Here is a 19,647-nt window from a genome sequence, read left to right as displayed (position 1 = left end):
CATATGTATGTAGAATTTGTGAAAATGTTTTAACTATAATTCAGTTAAAACACTTCATATTTTAAAAGTAGGAATAACAATATTAAAATGACTATTTAAGGGATTCATTCAAAGCAAATATTGTGGTCTTATATTTATATTATTGTAGTAAATACTTTCTAATTTATATGAATGTTGGCCAGGCATGGAGGCTCATGCCAGGAATCCCAACACTTTGGGAGGTCGAGGAGGACAGATCACCTGAGGTCAGCAGTTCGAGACCAGCCTTGCCAACATGGCAAAACCCTGTCTCTACTAAAAACACAAAAATTAGCCAGCGTGGTGGCACATGCCTATAGTCCCAGCTACTTGGGAGGCTGAGGTAGGAGCATTGCTTGAAACTGCGAGGCGGAGTTGCAGTGAGCTGAGATCGTACAACTGCAATCCAGCCTAGGCGACAAAGTAACACTTCATCTCAAAAAAAAAAAAAAAAATGTGTGTGTGTGTGTGTGAATGTAGGTTGTATACAAATGCTTCACATAACAATGCTAATTGTTCTGAAGTAATAAACAGAAACCAAGGTCCAACTACAACTTGACTGTTCAGTTATATATTGAACCGTTTATTTAGCTACATCTAGGGTAATATGATTTACACATATTTCAATAAAGCAGAGAAAAAATATACATATAATCCAAATGCTTTAAGAAAAGAGAGATGAGGATAACAACCTCTCTTATGTTCAGGTAGGAGAATAAAGCCTTTTATTTTTATTTTCTCCTAAAACAGCCAGGCCTTTAGACATGCTCTTGAATCCTTGAATATCTGAATTTCAGCAGACACTGGATTCAAGCATCTAAGGAGTAGCCTTGGGCACACTGTGTGCACTTGAAAGAATGTTTACAGGGAGGAAAAGCAGAATACAGAAAGATATTATAAAGAAAATCTATGGATGCACATGAATAAAGCAAGTTCTCAGAGGCCTATGAAGAGACTTAGTTTCTGACACAATAATAGTGGGAGACTACAACATTCCACAGACACTGTTGGATTATTAGGGCAGAAAATTTACAAAGATCTCAGGACCTAAACTCAACACTTGGCCAAACAGTCTTACAGAACTCTTAATCTAAAAGCAACAAAATATTTTGCTCAAAGCAATAGAAAGAAAAAAAAAGCAACATAATATACATTATTCTCATTACCATGTGTCACATACTCTAAAACTGACCACACAATCAGAAATAAAACAATCCTCAGCAAATTCCAAAATTACACCAACCACACACACAGACCACAGCTTGATAAAAATAAATTCAGTGCAAAACAAACAAACAAACAAACAAACAAAAACACTTGAAATGATACAAGTGCAGGACATTAAATCATCTGAGCCTGAATGACTTTTGAGTAAATAATGAAATTAAAGCAGAAGTCAAATTCATTGCAAAAAATGAGAACAAAGATACAATATACCAGAATCTCCGCAACATAGCTAAGGCAGTGTCATAGCACTAAATGTTCACATCAAAAAGTCAGAATGATCTCAATTTAAACACCTAAGATCATAAATAAAAGAAAGAGAGAAGAGCAAACCAACCCCTAAGCTAGCAGAAGACAAGAAATAACCAAAAAATCAGGTCTGAACTGAAAGAGATTTAGATAGAAAAAAAATACAAGAGACCAAAAAATCCAGGAGTTAAAACCTTTGTAAAAAGTAATAAGATAAACACACCACTAGCTAAAATAATAAAGAAATAAGGGAAGGTCCAAATAAACACAATTAGAAGTAACAAAAAAAGATACTACCACTGACCCCACAGAAATACAAATAACTATTTAAGTCTACTACGAACACTTCTATGCACTTGAACTAGAAAATCTATGTACACAAACTAGAAAATAGAAGTTTCACAATACAAAATAAATGTATAAAAATCAGTAGCATCCCTAAACATCAACAACATTCAAGCCAAAGGTCTAATTAAAAAAAAAAATCCCATTCACAATAACCACAAGAATAATAAAATGTTAGCCGGGCACGGTGGCTCATGACTGTAATCCCAGCACTTTGGGAGGCCGAGCAGGGTGGATCATGAGGTCAGGAGTTCGAGATCAGCCTGACCAACAGAGTGAAACCCGGTCTGTACTAAAAATACAAAAATTAGCTGGGTGGGGTGCACACACCTGTAATCCCAGCTACTCAGGGGGCTGAGGCAGGACAATAACTTGAACCTGGGAGGTAGAGGTTGCAATGAGTCAAGATCACGCCACTACACTCCAGTCTAGGTGACAGAGCATGACTCCATCTCAAAAAAAAAAAAAAAAAGGATAATAAAATGTCTAGGAACACAGCTCATCAAGGTGGTGAAAGATCTCTATGACAAGAATTACAAAATGCTTCTTAAAGAAGTCAGAGATGACACAAGCCAATGGGCAGCCATTTTATGCTCATGGATAGAAAAGATCAATATCATTAAAATGGCCATACTGCCAAATGAAATTTACAGAATTAATTTAATGCTATTTATATTTTATTTTATTTTTTAGATACCGAGTCCATTCTGTTGCCCAGACTGGAGTGGAGTGGCCTAATTTCGGCTCACTGCAGCCTCCGCCTCCCGGGTTCAAGCAATTCTCCTGCCTCAGTCCCCTGAGTAGCTGGGACTACAGGTGCACGCCACCATGCCCAGCTTATTTTTGAATTTTCAGTAGAGATGGGGTTTCACCATGTTGGCCAGGCTGGTCTCAAACTCCTGACCTCATGTTCTGCCCGCCTCAGCCTCCCAAAGCACTGGGACTACAGGCGTGAGCCACCACACTCAGCCAATTAATGCTATTTCTATCAAACTACCAAAAACATTCTTCACAGAACTTTAAAAAAAAAAAAAAAAAGGATTTTAAACTGTATATGAAACCGGAAAAAAAAAAACCCTGAATATCCAAGGCAATCATAAGCAAAAAGAAAAAAGCAGGCGGCATTACATTACCCGACTTCAAACTGTACAGAGGCACAGTAATCAAAGCAGCAGGATACTGATAAAAAACAGACTCATAGAACAATGAAACAGAACAGAGAGCCCAGAAATAATGCCACACACCTACAACCATCTGATCTTCTACAAAGCTCACAAGAGCAATGCAGGAAGAACTCCCTATTTAATAAATGGTGCTGGAATAACTAGCTAGTACTATGTAGAAGATTGAAAGTGGATGCCTTCCTTACACCATATTGAAAAAATCAACTCCAGAAGTGATTAAATACCTAAATGTAGAACATAAAATTGTAAATAAAACTTTGAAAGATAATTTTAAAAATACCTATGTCAATTGGACAAAGAAAATATTATTGACATAGGAACTGGCAAAGATTTTATGATGAAGATACCAAATTCAATTGCAACAAAAGCAACACTTGATAAATGAGACCTAAAGAAACTAAAGAGCTTCTTCACAGCAAAGCAAACTGTCAACAGAGTAGACAAATAACCTACAAAATAAAAAGAAAATATTTGCAAACTATGCTTCTGACAAAGATCTATTCAGAATTTATAAGGAATTTTTTAAAATTTACCAAAAAAAACCCTCATTTCGTAGGCAAAAAAATACGAATAGATGCTTTTCAAAAGAAGACATAATTGTGAAACAAGCATATGAAAACATGCTCACAACTAATCAGAGAAATGCAAAGAAAAATCACGAGATACCATCTCGTGATACCAATCAGATACTAATTCTGATGCCAATAATAATGATACCAATCAGAATGCCTATTATTAAAAAGTCAAAAACTAGGCCAGGCATGGTGGCTCAGGCCTAGGATAAAAAATGCTGTGGGGAAATTCCTGAGGGTGGTGCCTAGCCCTGGGAGGAGTGTGGACACGTCAATTTCTAGGGGTATGTTTGTGAGTGGAAATCCTGGGGTGGCAGCTGTGGAAAAAGAAGGTCTGTTATCAGAGCTAATTTCCCCTAAGTTTTCAGTCCACTCTCACTGTGGGAGGAGACCTGGAATCACAGGACAATGGGCAGTGTGACAGCCTGTGTACAGGAGATCAGAGCCTCCCATTCCCAGACACCCAGAGTTCCATTCCAGGCCAGGCCTCTGTGATATCTGTCTTCTGGCCCCAAATCTGTAGATTGGTGAACACCAAGCAATTCTCCAACACCAACTAGTTGTCTAATATTTGAATTCTGACACCACCCAGCATCAGCACAGACCGATTCAGGGCTTAGCCCCACAACACTCCTCACTGCAAATGCCAGTCACAAACCCCAAGGGCTCATCTATGCTTCTGACCTACTGTTTAGAAATTGGAAACTCTTATAAACTCCCTCCAATTATATAACATGATATAATATGATAGAGCTTCCCACAGAACTAAACAAAACACTGTAGTTATGTTGACTAGTTTATTATAAAAGATACAACGAGGAAAAGCAAAAGGCCAAAAAAGTCAATGGAAGAAAGGTATAGGATGACAAAAAATAGAAGTGGGCAAAGATGAAGCACATGGATATTCCTGGTAAAAGGCTGTGAATTAACAAAATTCTCCATCCTTTGGGTTCTCCAGGAAGAGTTTATGGAAAGAAACACCCTTCCCATTATGATTTAGATGGTGGGTGCTCTTTTCTTACTTGTCACAGCCAGAAAGAGACTCTGCACATTTTTTTCCTTATAAAAAATTAGCTGAATTTGCCTTCAGTTTTCAAAATGAAATACTTTTTAAATCAAACTTTACTTAAGTTTCTCTCCTTCTCACAGGCTCCCGAATGTTGAGTTTCCTTCAGTTTGAGCCAAAACAGAACCCCATTTTATGCCCCTCATAAGAACATGCTGACTTCAGGGTAAAACATTTGCTAATCTAGAATCTAATTTTTTGACCTTCAATTTGCCATTCCCCACCCACTTTCTTTTCATCTTGTTTGCTTCTCCCTATGAAAGAAAACCCTTGTCTGCCTAAACTTTGCAATCTTTAAAGATTTATAGTTGGTGCTTTTTCCTTTGGAATTCAAGTATTTTTTTTACATACACCTGTGTTTTATTTTACAAGGTCTAGAAACTACCTCAAAACAATAACAACTTCATCTTCAGTAAGACCCTCCCAATCCCCTTCCATCTTAACCTTAGCTGCATCTGCCTGTGGGTCCCCAGCTTGCCAGGGCTCTGTAGCTTCTCTCAGAATAAAGGCTTCTTTTATGGCTGGGGTGACAAGCCTGGGACATCTGCAGGGGAGGATCCCCAGAAAGAACTGTGCCTTTGATAGCCTCCTTTCGCAAGCTCAATATTGGCCTTAGCTTCGAGCCACTTGGCTCAAGCTTTATTTTTCACGTCAGAGCTATTCACTTGGCTTTTGAAACTAAGAGTTAGAAAATCCAGCAAAATAACTCAAACACAGTGTTCATATAAGGGGAAGACTTTTTTAAAGATGCTTATATTTTACATCTCAATAAGAAAAGCAAAAGTATTCCTTTAAACAATAAATGTGCTTTTTTATTATTTCCATTAAAAATCGGCCGGGCGCAGTGGCTCAAGCCTGTAATCCCAGCACTTTGGGAGGCCAAGGCGGGTGGATCACGAGGTCAAGAGATCAAGACCATCCTGGTCAACATGGTGAAACCCCTTCTCTACTAAAAATACAAAAATTAGCTGGGCACGGTGGCGCGTGCCTGTAATCCCAGCTACTCAGGAGGCTGAGGCAGGAGAATTGCCTGAACCCAGGAGGCAGAGGTTGCGGTGAGCCGAGATTGCGCCATTGCACTCCAGCCTGGGTAACAAGAGCGAAACTCTGTCTAAAAAAAAAAAAATTATGAGGTAAACAATTAGCCACATGGAAACACTTCTAGAAGGTACCAAGTTTCATCTCATAAAATTTAGCATGAAACTCAGAAATCAAGATAACAGGGTATAGACTAGAAATATTCACTGTCACAAATTTACCCTACAAAAACAGGAACTAAAGTTTTTATGAATCTTTGTAACTTCACCAATTATCTACCACATTTTCTCGTGGAAATACATTCTTTTCTTTTCTTCTTCTTTTTTATCTTTCTTTTTTTTTGAGACAGAGTTTTGCTTTTTTTGCCTAGGCCTGCTCCCCTACTCCCACCCTCCAGGGTTCAAGAGATTCTCCTGCCTCAGCCTCCCAAGTAGCTGGGATTACAGGCATGCGCCAACACCCCGGCTAATTTGTGTATTTTTAGTAGAGACGGGGTTTCGCCATGTTGGCCAGGCTGGCCTCGAACTCCTGACCTCAGGTGATCCACCTGCCCCCATTGGTATCCTAAAGTGCTAGGATTACAGGCCTGAGCCACTGCACCTGGCCGGAAATGTATTCATTTTCTAAAGCCCAAACAGAAAAGAGATTTCCTCTATTTATTTCCTAGCATTCTAAAAGTTAAGGCTAGGAATTCTGTTTGAAATTACCCAGCTAGGCTGGGTGGTGGCTCACGCCTGTAATCCTAGCACTTTGGGAGGCCAAGGTGGGTTGATCACCCGAAGTCAGGAGTTTGAGACCAGCCTGGCCAACATGGTGAAAACCCGTCTCTACTAAAAATACCAAAATTGGCTGAACATGGTGGTGCATGCCTGTAGTCTCAGCTACTCAGGAAGCTGAGGCAGGAGAATCTCTTGAACCCGGGAGGTGGAGGCTGCAGTGAGCTGAGATTGTGTCACTGCACTCCATCCTGGGCAACAGGGTGAGTCTTTGTCTCAAAAAAAAAAAAAAAAAGAAAAAAGAAAAGAAAAGAAAAGAAATTACCCAGCCATAAATAAACCACCCGTGACAATTACAAAACTCAGTCTGGAAAACAAAACGGTAAATGAGAAGTTTTAACAAATAGAATACACTTAGATATCGATTTTTTTGAAACTCACCTCTTTTATACCATTTGTAAATATTTTCCTACCTTTTAATTTCTGTTAAAAATTTTTCACTATTTATCTTTCACTATTTTTTAATCATATTTTTTCCTATTTTTCTGTCCCTCTTAGAGAATCCAAAGGGCAGAATTATTTGTGTTTTTCCCTCAACACCAGCATCTGATTGACCAGAAATGTGTCCCTAAGAAATGGAAGCTGAGTTGGGTGAAGACAATCTTAATGTCTCAAAGGGCCAACTTTTCACTGGATGAGTACACCAGGAGATTCCTCTCAGCCCAGGGCATCCACCTGCTCCCTTGAGAGGCTGCACTTCGTTCCTATGGAAGAAAATGACCCAGGAGCTGATACTCATTAGACATTCTAGCAGACATAGCCATGGTGGGTATCATGGTTTATTCCCAGTCAGTACTGAAACCCAAGACCAGGAAAAATCTGATGGATGGTTGGGGACACATCACCCTATAAAGCTTCCAAAGGGAAACCCTGACCCTCAAAAATTCTGATAAGATGTCTGTGCCACTGGGTGGGTGGCTCACGCCTGTAATCCCAGCACTTTGAGAGGCCGAGGCAGGTGTATCAAGAGGTCAGGATTTCGAGATCAGCCTGGCCAACATGGTGAAACCCCATCTCTACTAAAAACACAAAAGTTAGTAGGGTGTGGAGGTGGGCACCTGTAATCCCAGCTACTCGGGAGGCTGAGGCAAATAATTGCTTGAATCCGCGAGGCAGAGGCTGCAGTGAGCCGAGATCGTCCCACTGCCCTCCAGCCTGGGCGACAAAGTGAGACTCCATCTCAAAAGAAAAAAAAAGATCTCTGTGCCTAGGGAAGATAAAAGGAAAAGAGGCACAGCAATGCAGTGTCTGGGGATTAGTCTTTGCTTTTTTCTTACAGAAAATTCTACAAACAGAAAACAAATCTTTTAAAAAGTACCATCCAATGATTTCTCAAAAAATTAATTACAGTATCAAAAACGTACAGTAAAGGATAAATGACTAATAACGTGAATTAGGGAGAAGAAATTGACATTTGAAAATGTCAGAAAGTGGAAATTTAGTATTTTACTGGAAGTCAGAGTTAGGCTGGAGGAATAGGGAATGGGGAGCAGTCTTGAGACTCTGCTTGGGGACACAGGTGAAAAAATGCAGGGGAAAATCAGTCCCCTGTGGAGTGTAATAATTAAGCGGCAGGCAAGTAGCCTGAGGTGGCTCCAGTCCCTAGATTTCTCCTTTTAGAAAGATCTAACTCGAATACACTGTATTTTGTAAATTATTACACTGGGGGAAATAAAATTCACGCTTAACCAACTGTAAGCTGCCAAGTACCCTCTGATTACATAACCAGAAAATCTGCACCCTGATCTTACAAATTAAGAAGCTATGTAACTGCACCGAACGTATTACTGAATTTGGTTTTATTCATCACACACCTCTTTGAAGTCTTTCCTTCAAGCCCCTCCCATGGACCACAAACTACAAATCATAGCTGGGTGCTTATGATTTTTCAATATTTGATTAAATAACATATTCGCGGTGACTTCCATAAATTTTTAATAGAAAAAAAAGAGGGCCTGGGACCCTCACAGACCAAAGCTCTTCCCATTGATGAACCCCGCACCCCGCGTCAGGATTCTCCCCTGACGACCCTCCCGTGGTCCCCGCACACTCGGGGAGAGATGCGGCGCTGCGAGTGCAGATCTGCCGGGAGAGGGCTCCAGGCCGGGGCGCAGTCGCTGCGCAGGGAGGAGACGGGACGCCCGGGGTCCGGTTGTCAGCCCGGCCGCCATCTTAGGCTGAAGGGGACCGAGGGCCGGGCTGCGCCAAGGAGAACTCGGGCAGCGCGGAGCTGGGAGCCGACTGCGGGGAGGCCCGTGTTCCGCCACAGCCACTTCCCACCAGTTCAAACCAGGCCCTCCCCTTCTCTCGGGATGTCGACCCGGCACTCTCACCATTTCCAGGCTTCCAGCGGGTCCCGGCGTCTTAGCTGTGCATCTCCCAGTACCTGCAGGCAACGGGGCCACGTAGGCTGGGCCTCCAGGAGCAGAGGACACAGAACAGGGAAGAGAAGAGCCGGAGCTCGGGCTAAAGCCGGAGACAAAGGCCCCGCCAAATCCGGAAGCCAGCCTGTCCGCTCCAGCTGCGTGCCTGATTGGACGGTTCCCAGAACAGCGTCCCTGATTGGATAATATTTAGGGCCCCACCCCATCAGGCTCTGAGTGACAGAAGATGTGCTCAGCTGCTGGGCTGAAAGATAAAAGAGTGCAATTCAAGCAGCAGCCTTCTCCGGCAGGGCTTCCTCCCTAAGCTGAGCCAGCTCCAACCCACAGGGTATTTGCATATAACCTTGTGTATAAAGTTGTATGCTTTTATAAATAATATATTATATGGCTATTCACGTATGAAAATAATGCAATAACAATTATTTAAAATGTTCCGATTTTATGAGCTCCCTGACTTTTCGTCTTTTGAGCAGGTAGCCTGACATATTTTTGAAAAGGCTGTCCTCTGAAACTGAATGTGAGCTACATGTGAATTCTAAATTTTCTAGTAAAAAAATGTTAAAAAGAAAATAAACAGGAGAAATTTATTGTGGAAATTTAATTAACCCAATATATCCAAATTATTATCGTTTTAATATGTGAGCAATATGTAATTAGTAATGAAGTATACATTTTTTGGAAAAAGTAATTTGAAACTACGTATTTTACCTTTCTAGCAGTTCAGACCAGCCACATTCCAGGCACCCAGTAGCCATGAATGGCCAATAGCTGCCACATTGAAGTGCAGCTCTGACAGCAGATGAGAAGCCTGAACATCCCTTTTCTTTTCTTTTTCTTTCCTTTCTCTTCTCCTCTCTTTTTTTCTCTTTCTTCCTCTTCTTTTCTTTTCAGACAGAGTCTTGCTCTTATGCCCAGGCTGGAGTGCAGTGGTGCAGTCTTGGCTCACTGCAACCTCCACTTTCCAGATCAGCAATTCTCCTGCCTCAGCCTCCCCAGTAGCTGGGATTACCAGCATGTGCCACCATGCCCAGCTTATTTTTGTATTTTTAGTAGAGACGAAATTTCGCCATGTTAGCCAGGCTGGACTCGAACTCCAACCTTAAGTGATCCTTCTGTACCTCCGCCTCCCAAAGTGCTGGAATTACAGGCATGCCACCACACCAATCGTGAACATCATTTTTCTGCCATAAATGAGGAGAAAATATTTCCCTACCAACATCTCTTCAGTTCAGAGGGTAGAGAAGATAGTGGCCATAGAAAGAGCAGAGAGCAGCAGGAATAAAATAACAACAGGGAGACCACCTTTTGCCCACCTTTCTTCAAGAGATCAGACAGTGAACAAAGGATGATGGGGCCACAGAAGAAGAAAGCTCTGTGTCTATAGATCTGCCCCCACTCCTTTTGTTTGTTTTTTTTTGAGACAGTTTTACTCTGTTGCCCAGGCTAGAGTGCAATGGTGTAATCTCATCTCACTGCAACCTCGATCCCAGATTCAAGTGATTCTAGTGCCTCAGCCTCTAGAGTAGCTGGGATTACAGGCACCTGCCATCACGCCCAGCTAAATATATATATATATATTTTTTGAGATGGAGTCTCACTCTGTCGCCCAGGCTGGAGTGCAGTGGCGTGATCTCAGCTCATTGCAACCTCCACTCCATGGGTTCAAGTGATTCTCCTGCCTCAGCCTCCCGAGTAGATGGGGATTAAAGGCGCCTGCCACCACACCCGGCTAATTTTTGTATTTTTAGTAAAGACAGGGTTTCACCATCTTGGCCAGGCTGATCTTGAACTCCTGACCTTGTGATCCACCCACCTTTCCTCCCAAAGTGCTGGGATTACAGGTGTAAGCCACCGCCCTGGCCTAACTTTTGAATTTTTAGTAGAGATGGCATTTCACCATGTTGGCCAAGCTGGTCTCAAACTCCCGACTTCAGGCGATCCGACCACCTCGGCCTCCCAAAGTGCTGGAATTACAGGAGTGAGCCACCACGCATGCCCATATCCCCAGTCTTTACCTCCAATGTTTAAATATGGAGAAAATAGATTAAAGGCAAGCTTATTTTGCTATTTGCCCTTTGCCCTAATTGTCAAGCTGTGGTGATCTGTTTTCTCCTTTGGTTTGGGGAACTGTGTGAGTGTAAGCCCAAATCACTTGCAGACATGTCTACATGTATTTCTGCATTACTCAATATTCTCTTACAAGACATCTAACTTTGAATCAGGAGAAAAACCAGTATCCCTATGGGGCCCACTGTTAGAAGGTAACTAGTAATCAACTGGTCGTTAGATTTTGGCATCCTATCTGTGCTGGGTGCGTGTATTATTTAGCTCTTGCAGCATAACAAACCATCCAGAACTTCTTAGCTCATAATTGAGGTGATCACCAATTTAGGCTGGGCTCAGCGGGCCATTCTGTTTTCAGCTGAGCTCCTTTAGGCATGTATCATCAGCTGCTAGTTGACTAGACAGCTGTGCGCCCTCGGGTGCGCTTCTGCTTCTGGGCTGTCAACAGGGGCCCCTTGCTTCTCAAAATCAAACCCCAATAACACATTCTTTATTTTTCCTCATAAAAAAATTCGAAAACTTATAAAAAGTTAAAGAAATTAAATTTAACAAAGTTTAATTGAGCAAAGAATGATTTGCCAATCAGGCAGACTCCAGCATAGCCATTTGGTAGAAAAAGATTTATGGACAGAAAAAGCAAACTGACACACAGAAAATGAAAGTGAGATACAGAAACAGCCAGAATGATTACAGCTTGGAATTTGCCTTATTTGAACATAGTTGGAACAGTTTATGTTACTTTATTGTCAAAAACACAGTGGTTGGTACAAGAATGGATTACAGCATAATTACATATCTAGTTAGGTTTCAGTTTACTATGTACAAAAAGCCCTATTGACTAAAATTAAACATGAAAGTGGGCAGCTTTAGGCTATAATTAAACAATTTATCTCAAATTTTCGTATTCTCAATTTTTTAATTTTTTTTTTTGAGACAGAGTTTCGCTCTTGTTACCCAGGCTGGAGTGCAATGGCGCTATCTCGGCTCACCGCAACCTCCGTCTCCCGGGTTCAAGCAATTCTCCTGCCTCAGCCTCCCGAGTAGCTGGGACTACAGTCGTGCGCCACCTTGCCCAGCTAATTTTTCTATTTTTAGTAGAGACGGGGTTTCACCATGTTGACCAGGATGGTCTCGATCTCTTGACCTCGTGATCCACCCGTCTCGGCCTCCCAAAGGGCTGGGATTACAGGCGTGAGCCACTGCACCCGGCCTCGTATTCTCAATTTTGAGAGTTAGACCAAAATTGTAGACATTGATGCTAATCTGTCACCACCAAAAATGTACTTATTGGCCAGGCGTGGGGATCACACCTGTAATCCCAGCACTTTGGGAGGCTGAGGCAGGTGAATCACCTGAGGTCAGGATTTTGAGACTAGCCTGACCAATATGGTGAAACTTCGCCTTGAGATCGTGCCACTGTACTCCAGCCTGGGTGAAACTCCATCTCAAAAAAAAAAAAAAGCACTTGTTTAGTTTCAAATTCCACTTTGAAATAGCAGAATTGTGGGTTTATAAAGAGGAAACAAAGACTTCAAGTTCTTTTTTTTGGTTTGTTTTTAAGAGACAGGGTTTCACCATGTTGGCCAGGCTGGTCTCGAACTCCTGACATCATGATCCACCCACCTCGGCCTCCCAAAATGCTGAGATTACAGGTGTGAGCCACCGCACCTGGCCAATTCTTATTTTTTTAAAAAGGGTTACAGTGGAGGGGAGCTCTTCAAGTTGAAATCTGTTATTTGCAGAAAAAAAAGAAAAAAAACCTGGCCTGTTTTAGGATCTACCTGTTTCTTTAAATTTTTAGTTTGATTGTGTTACATTTAGCATAAGTACTTCACTTTGGTTTCATTTGTTTGGGCCTAGTTCAGTCCACAATGGTGGAATCTAATAATTTCATTTTTAAAATATCCCACCCTTTTTTTTTTTTTTTGCTTTGCACGGTGGCAGTATCATAGCCAATGAGGTTTATCTGACGTGCAATTATTGTTAATTGAAAACTTTTCCCAATAGCCACCAGGATGACTGGAAATGTAGTCAGCACTGGCAATTTTTGACAGTCTCTACAGAGAATGAATTAAACAATTTTAAAAAAGAAAAAAGATACCCTTTTTGGTTAAGTTCTCATATAGGTCTAAGTGTGACCAAAATTCAGGGCCTTAGCACAACCTTCAGTTTTTATTATTTTGGTTTTTTTATCCTTATCATGTCATTCATCGGGGCATTGTGTCCTCATGGTCACATATGTCACCTGTAATCCCAGCACTTTGGGAGGCCGAGGCGGGATGGCCAACATGGTGAAACCCTGTCTACTAAAACTACAAAACTTAGTGGGATGTGGAGAGTGTGCCTGTAATCGCAGCTACTTGGGAGGCTGAGGCAGGAGAATTGCTTAAACCTGGGAGGTGGAGGTTGCAGTGAGTGAGCCAAGAGATCACACCACTGCACTCCAGCCTGGTGACAGAGCTAGACTCCGTCTCAACAAAACAAAACAAAACAAAACAAAAAAATACAAAAGTTAGCCGGGTGTGGTGGCAGGCACCTGTAGTACCAGCTACGCAGGAGGCTGAGGCAGGAGAATCGCTTGAACCCTGGAGACAGAGGTTGCAGTGAGCCAAGATTGCCCACTGCACTCCGGGCTGGGTGGCAGAGCAACTCTGTCTCAAAAAAAAAAAAAAAAAAGAAAGAAAAGAAAAGAAAAAGAAATAGGTCAGCTCGTCATGTCTGGCTTTGTTGGTCTGGTAGCTAGACAAGATCAAGGGCTTGTTTTCATGATGGAGGCTTCTGAATACTCTCACGTATAAGAAGTCCTCATCACCAACAAGCATCTGGATGAAGTAGTTTGTCCCTGCAGCCACCTGGCTCTTGAATGACACAGCCTTAAACACAGGGAACTTCTTTACTATGTCTTCAAGTTGGGACCTCACCTGGTCAGTGATGTTCTGGGTCTCCTCTGTGGCCAGCTGCGTGGCAAAGGGTACCCCGCACTTCACCTTGGTCGAGGGAGGGACCTGGTGAGGAAGACCCTCTTTTTATTTCCGTTGTTTGTGAAGCCATAAGAAAAAAACTCTGAACTAAGAGTGTCATGATAGCAGAGATGTCTTTATGTTTGATCTGGTGAAAAAACCTACCTACACGAAGTTGCCGTCTGCTTTGAGGAGAAACTTTCCTGGTTAGTTTTACATTAAGTCTCCAGTTTGGAGGAGCCCTTCTGAGTCGTGAGATTCTGAGCCCATGATTCAAATCCTGAAGTTTTTCTGCAGTGTAGATGGCAAGTCAATTCAATCTTTGGGTTCTAGATTATCAAGGATTATACTGTCCTTAGTCAGTAGAGTATTAAAAGCTTTTATTACCTGGTGAAAATATGCTTTGCCTTAATGCATTAAAGCCTTGCTGAATTTAGTGATAAACTTCAAAAGCCAAAGTTACCTGAGGTTCCATTATCAGTGCATAGGCCTTCCAATGACTGTTTTATAAAGGTCAACACATTTTTCCCACTCTAAGTGGATCTGATTGTCATTGATCTGCAATTACAAAAGGAATCCAGTCACTTTAGTTAGCACTCAATACTACTGAATCCGTAATGCCTTAATTAACAGCTTTACAAGTCGTCTAGTGAAATAAGTATTTTTATTATTGAAGGCTTTTTTAGAAATGTCCCATGAGGAACACATATTCCCTAATATCCTTTTAGCTACTGTTATAACATCAGCCTTCTTGCATGAGAAAGCTATTATACTACCAGAAAATATGCATGATAAATTGTAATTGAATAAAATTTCTCTGTAGATGTTTAAATGGCCCATCAGGTAGTAGAAACGTACATTAAGTTTTGATTGTCTTCTCAGGATTATATGTTCGACCAAAAAAAATTGCTCTTAATCTATTTTAGTAATTTAGAATAGTCACCCCCCACATGCACACACACACATGCACACACTCATTTAATGTGTGCATATATATATATACATACATATATATATATTTTTTTGAGACGGAATTTCTTGTCACCCAGGCTGAGGTGAGTAGGAAGTGCAGATACAGGCCGGGCGTGGTGGCTCATGCCTATAATCCCAGCACTTTGGGAGGCCGAGGTGGGTGGATCACGAGGTCAAGAGATCGAGACCATCCTGGTCAACATGGTGAAACCCCGTCTCTTCTAAAAATACAAAAATTAGCTGGGCGTGGTGGCGTGCACCTGTAGTCCCAGCTACTCGGGAGGCTGAGGCAGGAGAATTGCTTGAACCCAGGAGGCGGAGGTTGCGGTGAGCCGAGATCGCGCCATTGCACTCCAGCCTGGGTAACAAGAGTGAAACTCCATCTCAAAAAAAAAAAAAAAAAAGCTTAGCATCACTGATCATTAGAGAAATGCAAATCAAACCACAATGAGATACCATCTCACACCAGTCAGAATGGCAATTATTAAAAAGTCAAGAAACAGGCTGGGTGCGGTGGCTCATGCTTGTAATCCCAGAACTTTGGGAGGCCAAGGCAGGCGGAATGCCTGAGCTCAGGAGTTTTCGACCAGCCTGGGCAACCCCGTCTCTACTAAAATACAAAAAATTAGCTGGGCGTGGTGGCCTGAGCCTATAGGCCCAGCTACTCGGAAGGCTGAGGCAAGAGAATTGCTTGAACCTGGGAGGCGGAGGTTGTAGTGAGCCGAGATCACGCCACTGCACTCCAGCCTGAATGACAGAGCAGGACTCTGTCTTAAAAAAAAAAAAGTCAAGAAATGACAGATGCTGGCAAGGCTGCAGATAAATGGGAATGTTTTTACAGTGTTTCTGGGAATGTAAATTAGTTCAATCATTGTGGAAGACAGTGTGGCAATTTCTTAAAGACCTAGAACCAGAAATACCACAGATGCATATGTATGTTCACTGCAGCACTGTTCACAATAGCAAAGACATGAAATCAACCAAAATGCCCATCAGTGATAGGCTGGGTAGAGAAAATGTGCATATACCCTATGGAATACTAGCAGCCATTAAAAGGAATAGGGGTCTTTTCTTTGCAGGGACACAGACGGAGCTGGAAACCTCTGTCCCCAGAAAACTAACACGGTGACAGTAAAGCGAACACCACACGTTCTCATTTATAAGTTCTCATTTACACTGCATTTATAATTGCAGCATGTTATCGAGCCCCTCCCCTAGGTGGCAAGACTTTCGTGAGTGGGCCATTCACTCAGAGGGTATTGTGACATATTTGTGTACACGCACTGACGTGATGTGACTCTCCTTTACTTCTTAGGCCCCGTCCAAGGAGGTATTTTGAGGTATCGCTGGGCCCAGCACCTAGGTTGTTTGATTCCCCTTTTCTGCCTGGGCCCTGAATATGTTGTGCATTGTGACATACGGCTGGGATCAAAACACCGTGGTGACTGGACTCTTCTTTTCTGCGTGGGCACTGCACACAGCTGAGATTGTAACACTCACATGCACACCCAGCCGACGGTGTAGACTGCTGTCCTCCCACACGAACACAGCCCACTGTGGAGGTTACCCAGCCGACAGTGTAGACTGCTGTCCTCCCACACGAACACAGCCCACTGTGGAGGTTACCCAGCCGACAGTGTAGACTGCTGTCCTCCCACACGAACGCAGCCCACTGTGGAGGTTACCCAGCCGACAGCGTAGACTGCTGTCCTCCCACACGAACGCAGCCCACTGTGGAGGTTACCCAGCCGACAGTGTAGACTGCTGTCCTCCCACATGAACACAGCCCACTGTGGAGCTTCTTAATCACACACTTAAAGGCAGTCAAGCAGGGAAACTAACTCTTATATGTAGATTTGGTTCACATCTGGGTTTGTGACTCTCAAGCCAACATTTAGCAAACCTGTGAGGACCTCACTTACTAAGAAGACACAGTCCACAGATGGATTGAGGCTCTTACGCTTGGATCCAAGCCACCATTGTCGCTCATGTGGCTATACACGACATGACACTTCACTGCACCCAGCTTCTAGCTGATGTGACTCTTCTTTATTCTGGGTTCTGTCTCTAGAGAAGATTGTGAAATATCACTGGGCCTTTCACCTACACGATGTTACTATCTTACTTCGGCTCCTTTCTGAAGGACTATTGTGACATATTGCTGGACCTAGCACCTAGGTGATGTGACTCTTTTCTGCTGCTAGGGCTCTGCTTAGAAGGATTTTGTTGTATTGCTGGGCTTACCGCCTAGGCAATGTGACTCTCCCCTCCTACCTGGCTCTTCATACGTTGTGTACTGTGACGTGCGGTTGGGTCCAACACCTAGCTTATGCAGTTCTCCCTGATGGGCCCTGCCCTTAGGGGTATTAGGACATGTCTTTTTATTTATTGCCCAGGTTATGTGACTGCCCTTTTCTGCCTGAGCTTTGCTAGAAGGGGGATGATTGTGATATATAACTGGACCCGGGACCTCGGTAATGTGACTCTTCTTGTTTGCCTGGGCTCAGCATATTTTGGGTACCATGATATATCTCTTAGCCCAACACCTAGGGGGTGGAAGGCTTCTGCTTGGGCCCTGAACACCGGGGCCTTCTGATGTATTTCTGTATTTATCACCTAGGAGATGTAAATCTTTTTTCTGCCTGCACCCTGGCTACACACACACACACACACACACACACACACACACACAATTGTGACAGATTGCTTGGGCCAGTAATCAAGTGATACGAATTTCCTCTCCTGCCTGGGCACTGCCCACAGGGGGCACTGTGACATATCACTAGTCTCCCAGGGTGTGTGATTCTTCTGCCTGTGCCCTGCCCACGTAAGGCATTATAACATGTTGTTTAATCCAAAACCCAGGTAATGTAGCTCTCCTGCTTAGATCCTGCTGCAGGGGGCGTTGGGAAATGTCTCTGCGCATCACCCATGACACTCTCCTTCTGTCTGATCGTTGCTCACATTGGGGATTGTAAAATATCACTGCGCCAAGCACCAAAGTGCCATTACTCTTTTCTCTTCGGTGTGGCCTGCCCTCAGAAGGCATTGTGACTTATTGCTGGACCCAGCACCAAACTGGTATGAGTCTCTTTCCTAGGACTCTGTCCACAGGGGACACTGTGACATACCTCTGGGCCCGTCAACTATTGACGTAACTCTCTACTGTTACCGGGCATTGCCTGTAGCAAAAACTGACAATTCCATCCTGAGAGCAGAACACAGGCAGCAGAGTCACATAACCTGGGGGCACGGCCTAGTGATATTTTGCAATCTTCCTTGCGGGCAGGGTGCAGGTAGCAAAGTCACATCTTCTAAGTGGTAGATGCAGAGAAATATCAAAAGGCCCCCACGTAGGCAGGGACCATGCACAAGCCTCCCATATCCTAGTGGTGGGGCCCAGCAATTTGTTAAAATACCCAAAATATGTGAGGCCCAGGCAAAAGGAGAGCGTCGCATCACCTAGGTGCTGTGTTCAGTGACACGTCACAGTCCTTTTATTTGGCAGGGCTCTGGTGGAATAAGAGAGTCACATCATCCAGGTAATAAAGAAAGATATTTTAAAATACCCTGTGGGCGGCCAGCCATGGTGGCTCACACCTGTAATCCCAGCACAACATTGGGAGGCTGTGGCGGGTGGATCACCTGAGGTCAGGAGTTGGAGATCAGCCTGGCCAACATAGTGAAACCCCATCTCTAGGAAAAATACAAAAATTGGCTGGATGTGGTGGGGGGGCGTCTGTAATCCCAGCTACTCGGGAGGCTGAGGCAGAACTACTCGAACCCGGGAGACGGAGGTTGCAGTGAGCTGAGATCACGCCACTGCGCTCCGGCCTGGGCGACAAGAGCGAGACTCCGTCTCAGAAAAAGCCTCTTCACCACCTTTTCTCCTCCCATGGAGCCGCCACCATGAAGGTCAAGCTGTGCAGCTTTGGTGGGGACGAGTTCTACCCCGGACAGGGCAGGTACTCCGCCAGGACCGGCGGGAACGTTTTCCAGTTCCTTAATGCAAAACGCGAGTCGGTGCTCCTTTCTAAGAGGAGTCCTCGGCAGATAAACTGGACTGTCCTCTGAGAAGGAAGCACGAAAAGGGACAGTCAGAAGAAATTCAAAGCAGCAGAACCCACTGAGCAGTCTAATTCCGGAGGGCCGTTACTGGGGCGTCTCTTGCTGATGCGAGAAGAATGGCCAAGTAGAATCAGAAACCTGAAGTTAGAAAGGCACAGGGCGCTCAGGGCCGCTAAGGAAGCAAGAAAGGTTAGCAAGCGTGTAAAAAGGCTGCAAAGGCTGCTTAAGGCACCTACAAAGGCAGCGCCTAAGCAAAGGTCGTGAAGCCCGTGAAACAGCTCCTCGAGTTGGTGGGAAATGCTAAGCTGGCAGATTAGATTTTTAAATAAAAATGGGATTATAACTCTAAACAAACAAACAGAACCCTGTGAGCAAAACCCAGGCAGGAGGGTCACATCATGTAGGTATTGGACTCAGCCGTATGTCACGACACAGGACAAATACAGCACCCCGGCAAAAGAGGAGAGTCACATTACTTAGGCGCTGATCCCACAGATGTGTATCACAGTCTCACCTTTTGGCAAAGCCAGGTATGAAAAGCGCTTCACATTCAATAGTTGATGGGCCTGGAGATATGTCACATGCCCTGGGTGGGCAGGGACCGTGTGGAGGATCGAGGTAGAAGAGGAACATCACATCAAAAGTTTATAGGCTGAAAAACGTGTCACAATGCTGTCTGTGGGCAGGGACCCAGGGACCAGGCAGAAGAATCGCATCACTGTATGCT

At 43.5% G+C, this 19,647-nt stretch overlaps 2 protein-coding genes, 1 non-coding gene and 1 pseudogene across 3 annotated transcripts in view; 2 read left to right on the top strand and 2 right to left on the bottom strand.

The window, feature by feature from the left end:
- The window catches only part of LOC105714961 (zinc finger protein 680), a 40,693-nt gene extending 31,741 nt beyond the window's left edge, over positions 1–8,952 (bottom strand). The window contains exon 1 of the mRNA XM_064375600.1: positions 8,806–8,952. Within this exon, the coding sequence (XP_064231670.1) occupies positions 8,806–8,808 (3 nt within the window). The 5' untranslated portion in view covers positions 8,809–8,952. The remainder of the gene's footprint in view (positions 1–8,805) is intronic.
- Positions 8,953–12,846: 3,894 nt separating this feature from the next.
- LOC135274730 (U4 spliceosomal RNA) lies at positions 12,847–12,986 on the top strand. The gene has a single exon (XR_010342498.1). It is a non-coding gene; the product is annotated as a U4 spliceosomal RNA (small nuclear RNA).
- A 636-nt stretch (positions 12,987–13,622) lies between these two features.
- Positions 13,623–16,842, bottom strand: LOC110568669 (cystatin-B-like; the record flags this gene model as incomplete). The annotated part of the gene is made up of 2 exons (XM_064375294.1): positions 16,813–16,842; positions 13,623–13,925 (listed from the first exon to the last, which is right to left on the bottom strand). Coding segments are annotated over exons 1-2 (333 nt in total), but the record flags the coding sequence as incomplete, so codon positions are not given.
- A 1,919-nt stretch (positions 16,843–18,761) lies between these two features.
- On the top strand, positions 18,762–19,224 carry LOC105715025 (large ribosomal subunit protein eL24-like; annotated as a pseudogene).
- Positions 19,225–19,647: the final 423 nt, after the last annotated feature.

This window comes from Aotus nancymaae, unplaced genomic scaffold, assembly GCF_030222135.1.
Source record: "Aotus nancymaae isolate 86718 unplaced genomic scaffold, 86718_ANA_hifiasm-v0.15.2.pri h1tg000012l, whole genome shotgun sequence".
NCBI lineage: Eukaryota > Metazoa > Chordata > Mammalia > Primates > Aotidae > Aotus > Aotus nancymaae.
Note: the sequence above shows the minus strand (reverse complement) of the source record. Positions and strands in the feature narration are given on the sequence as shown.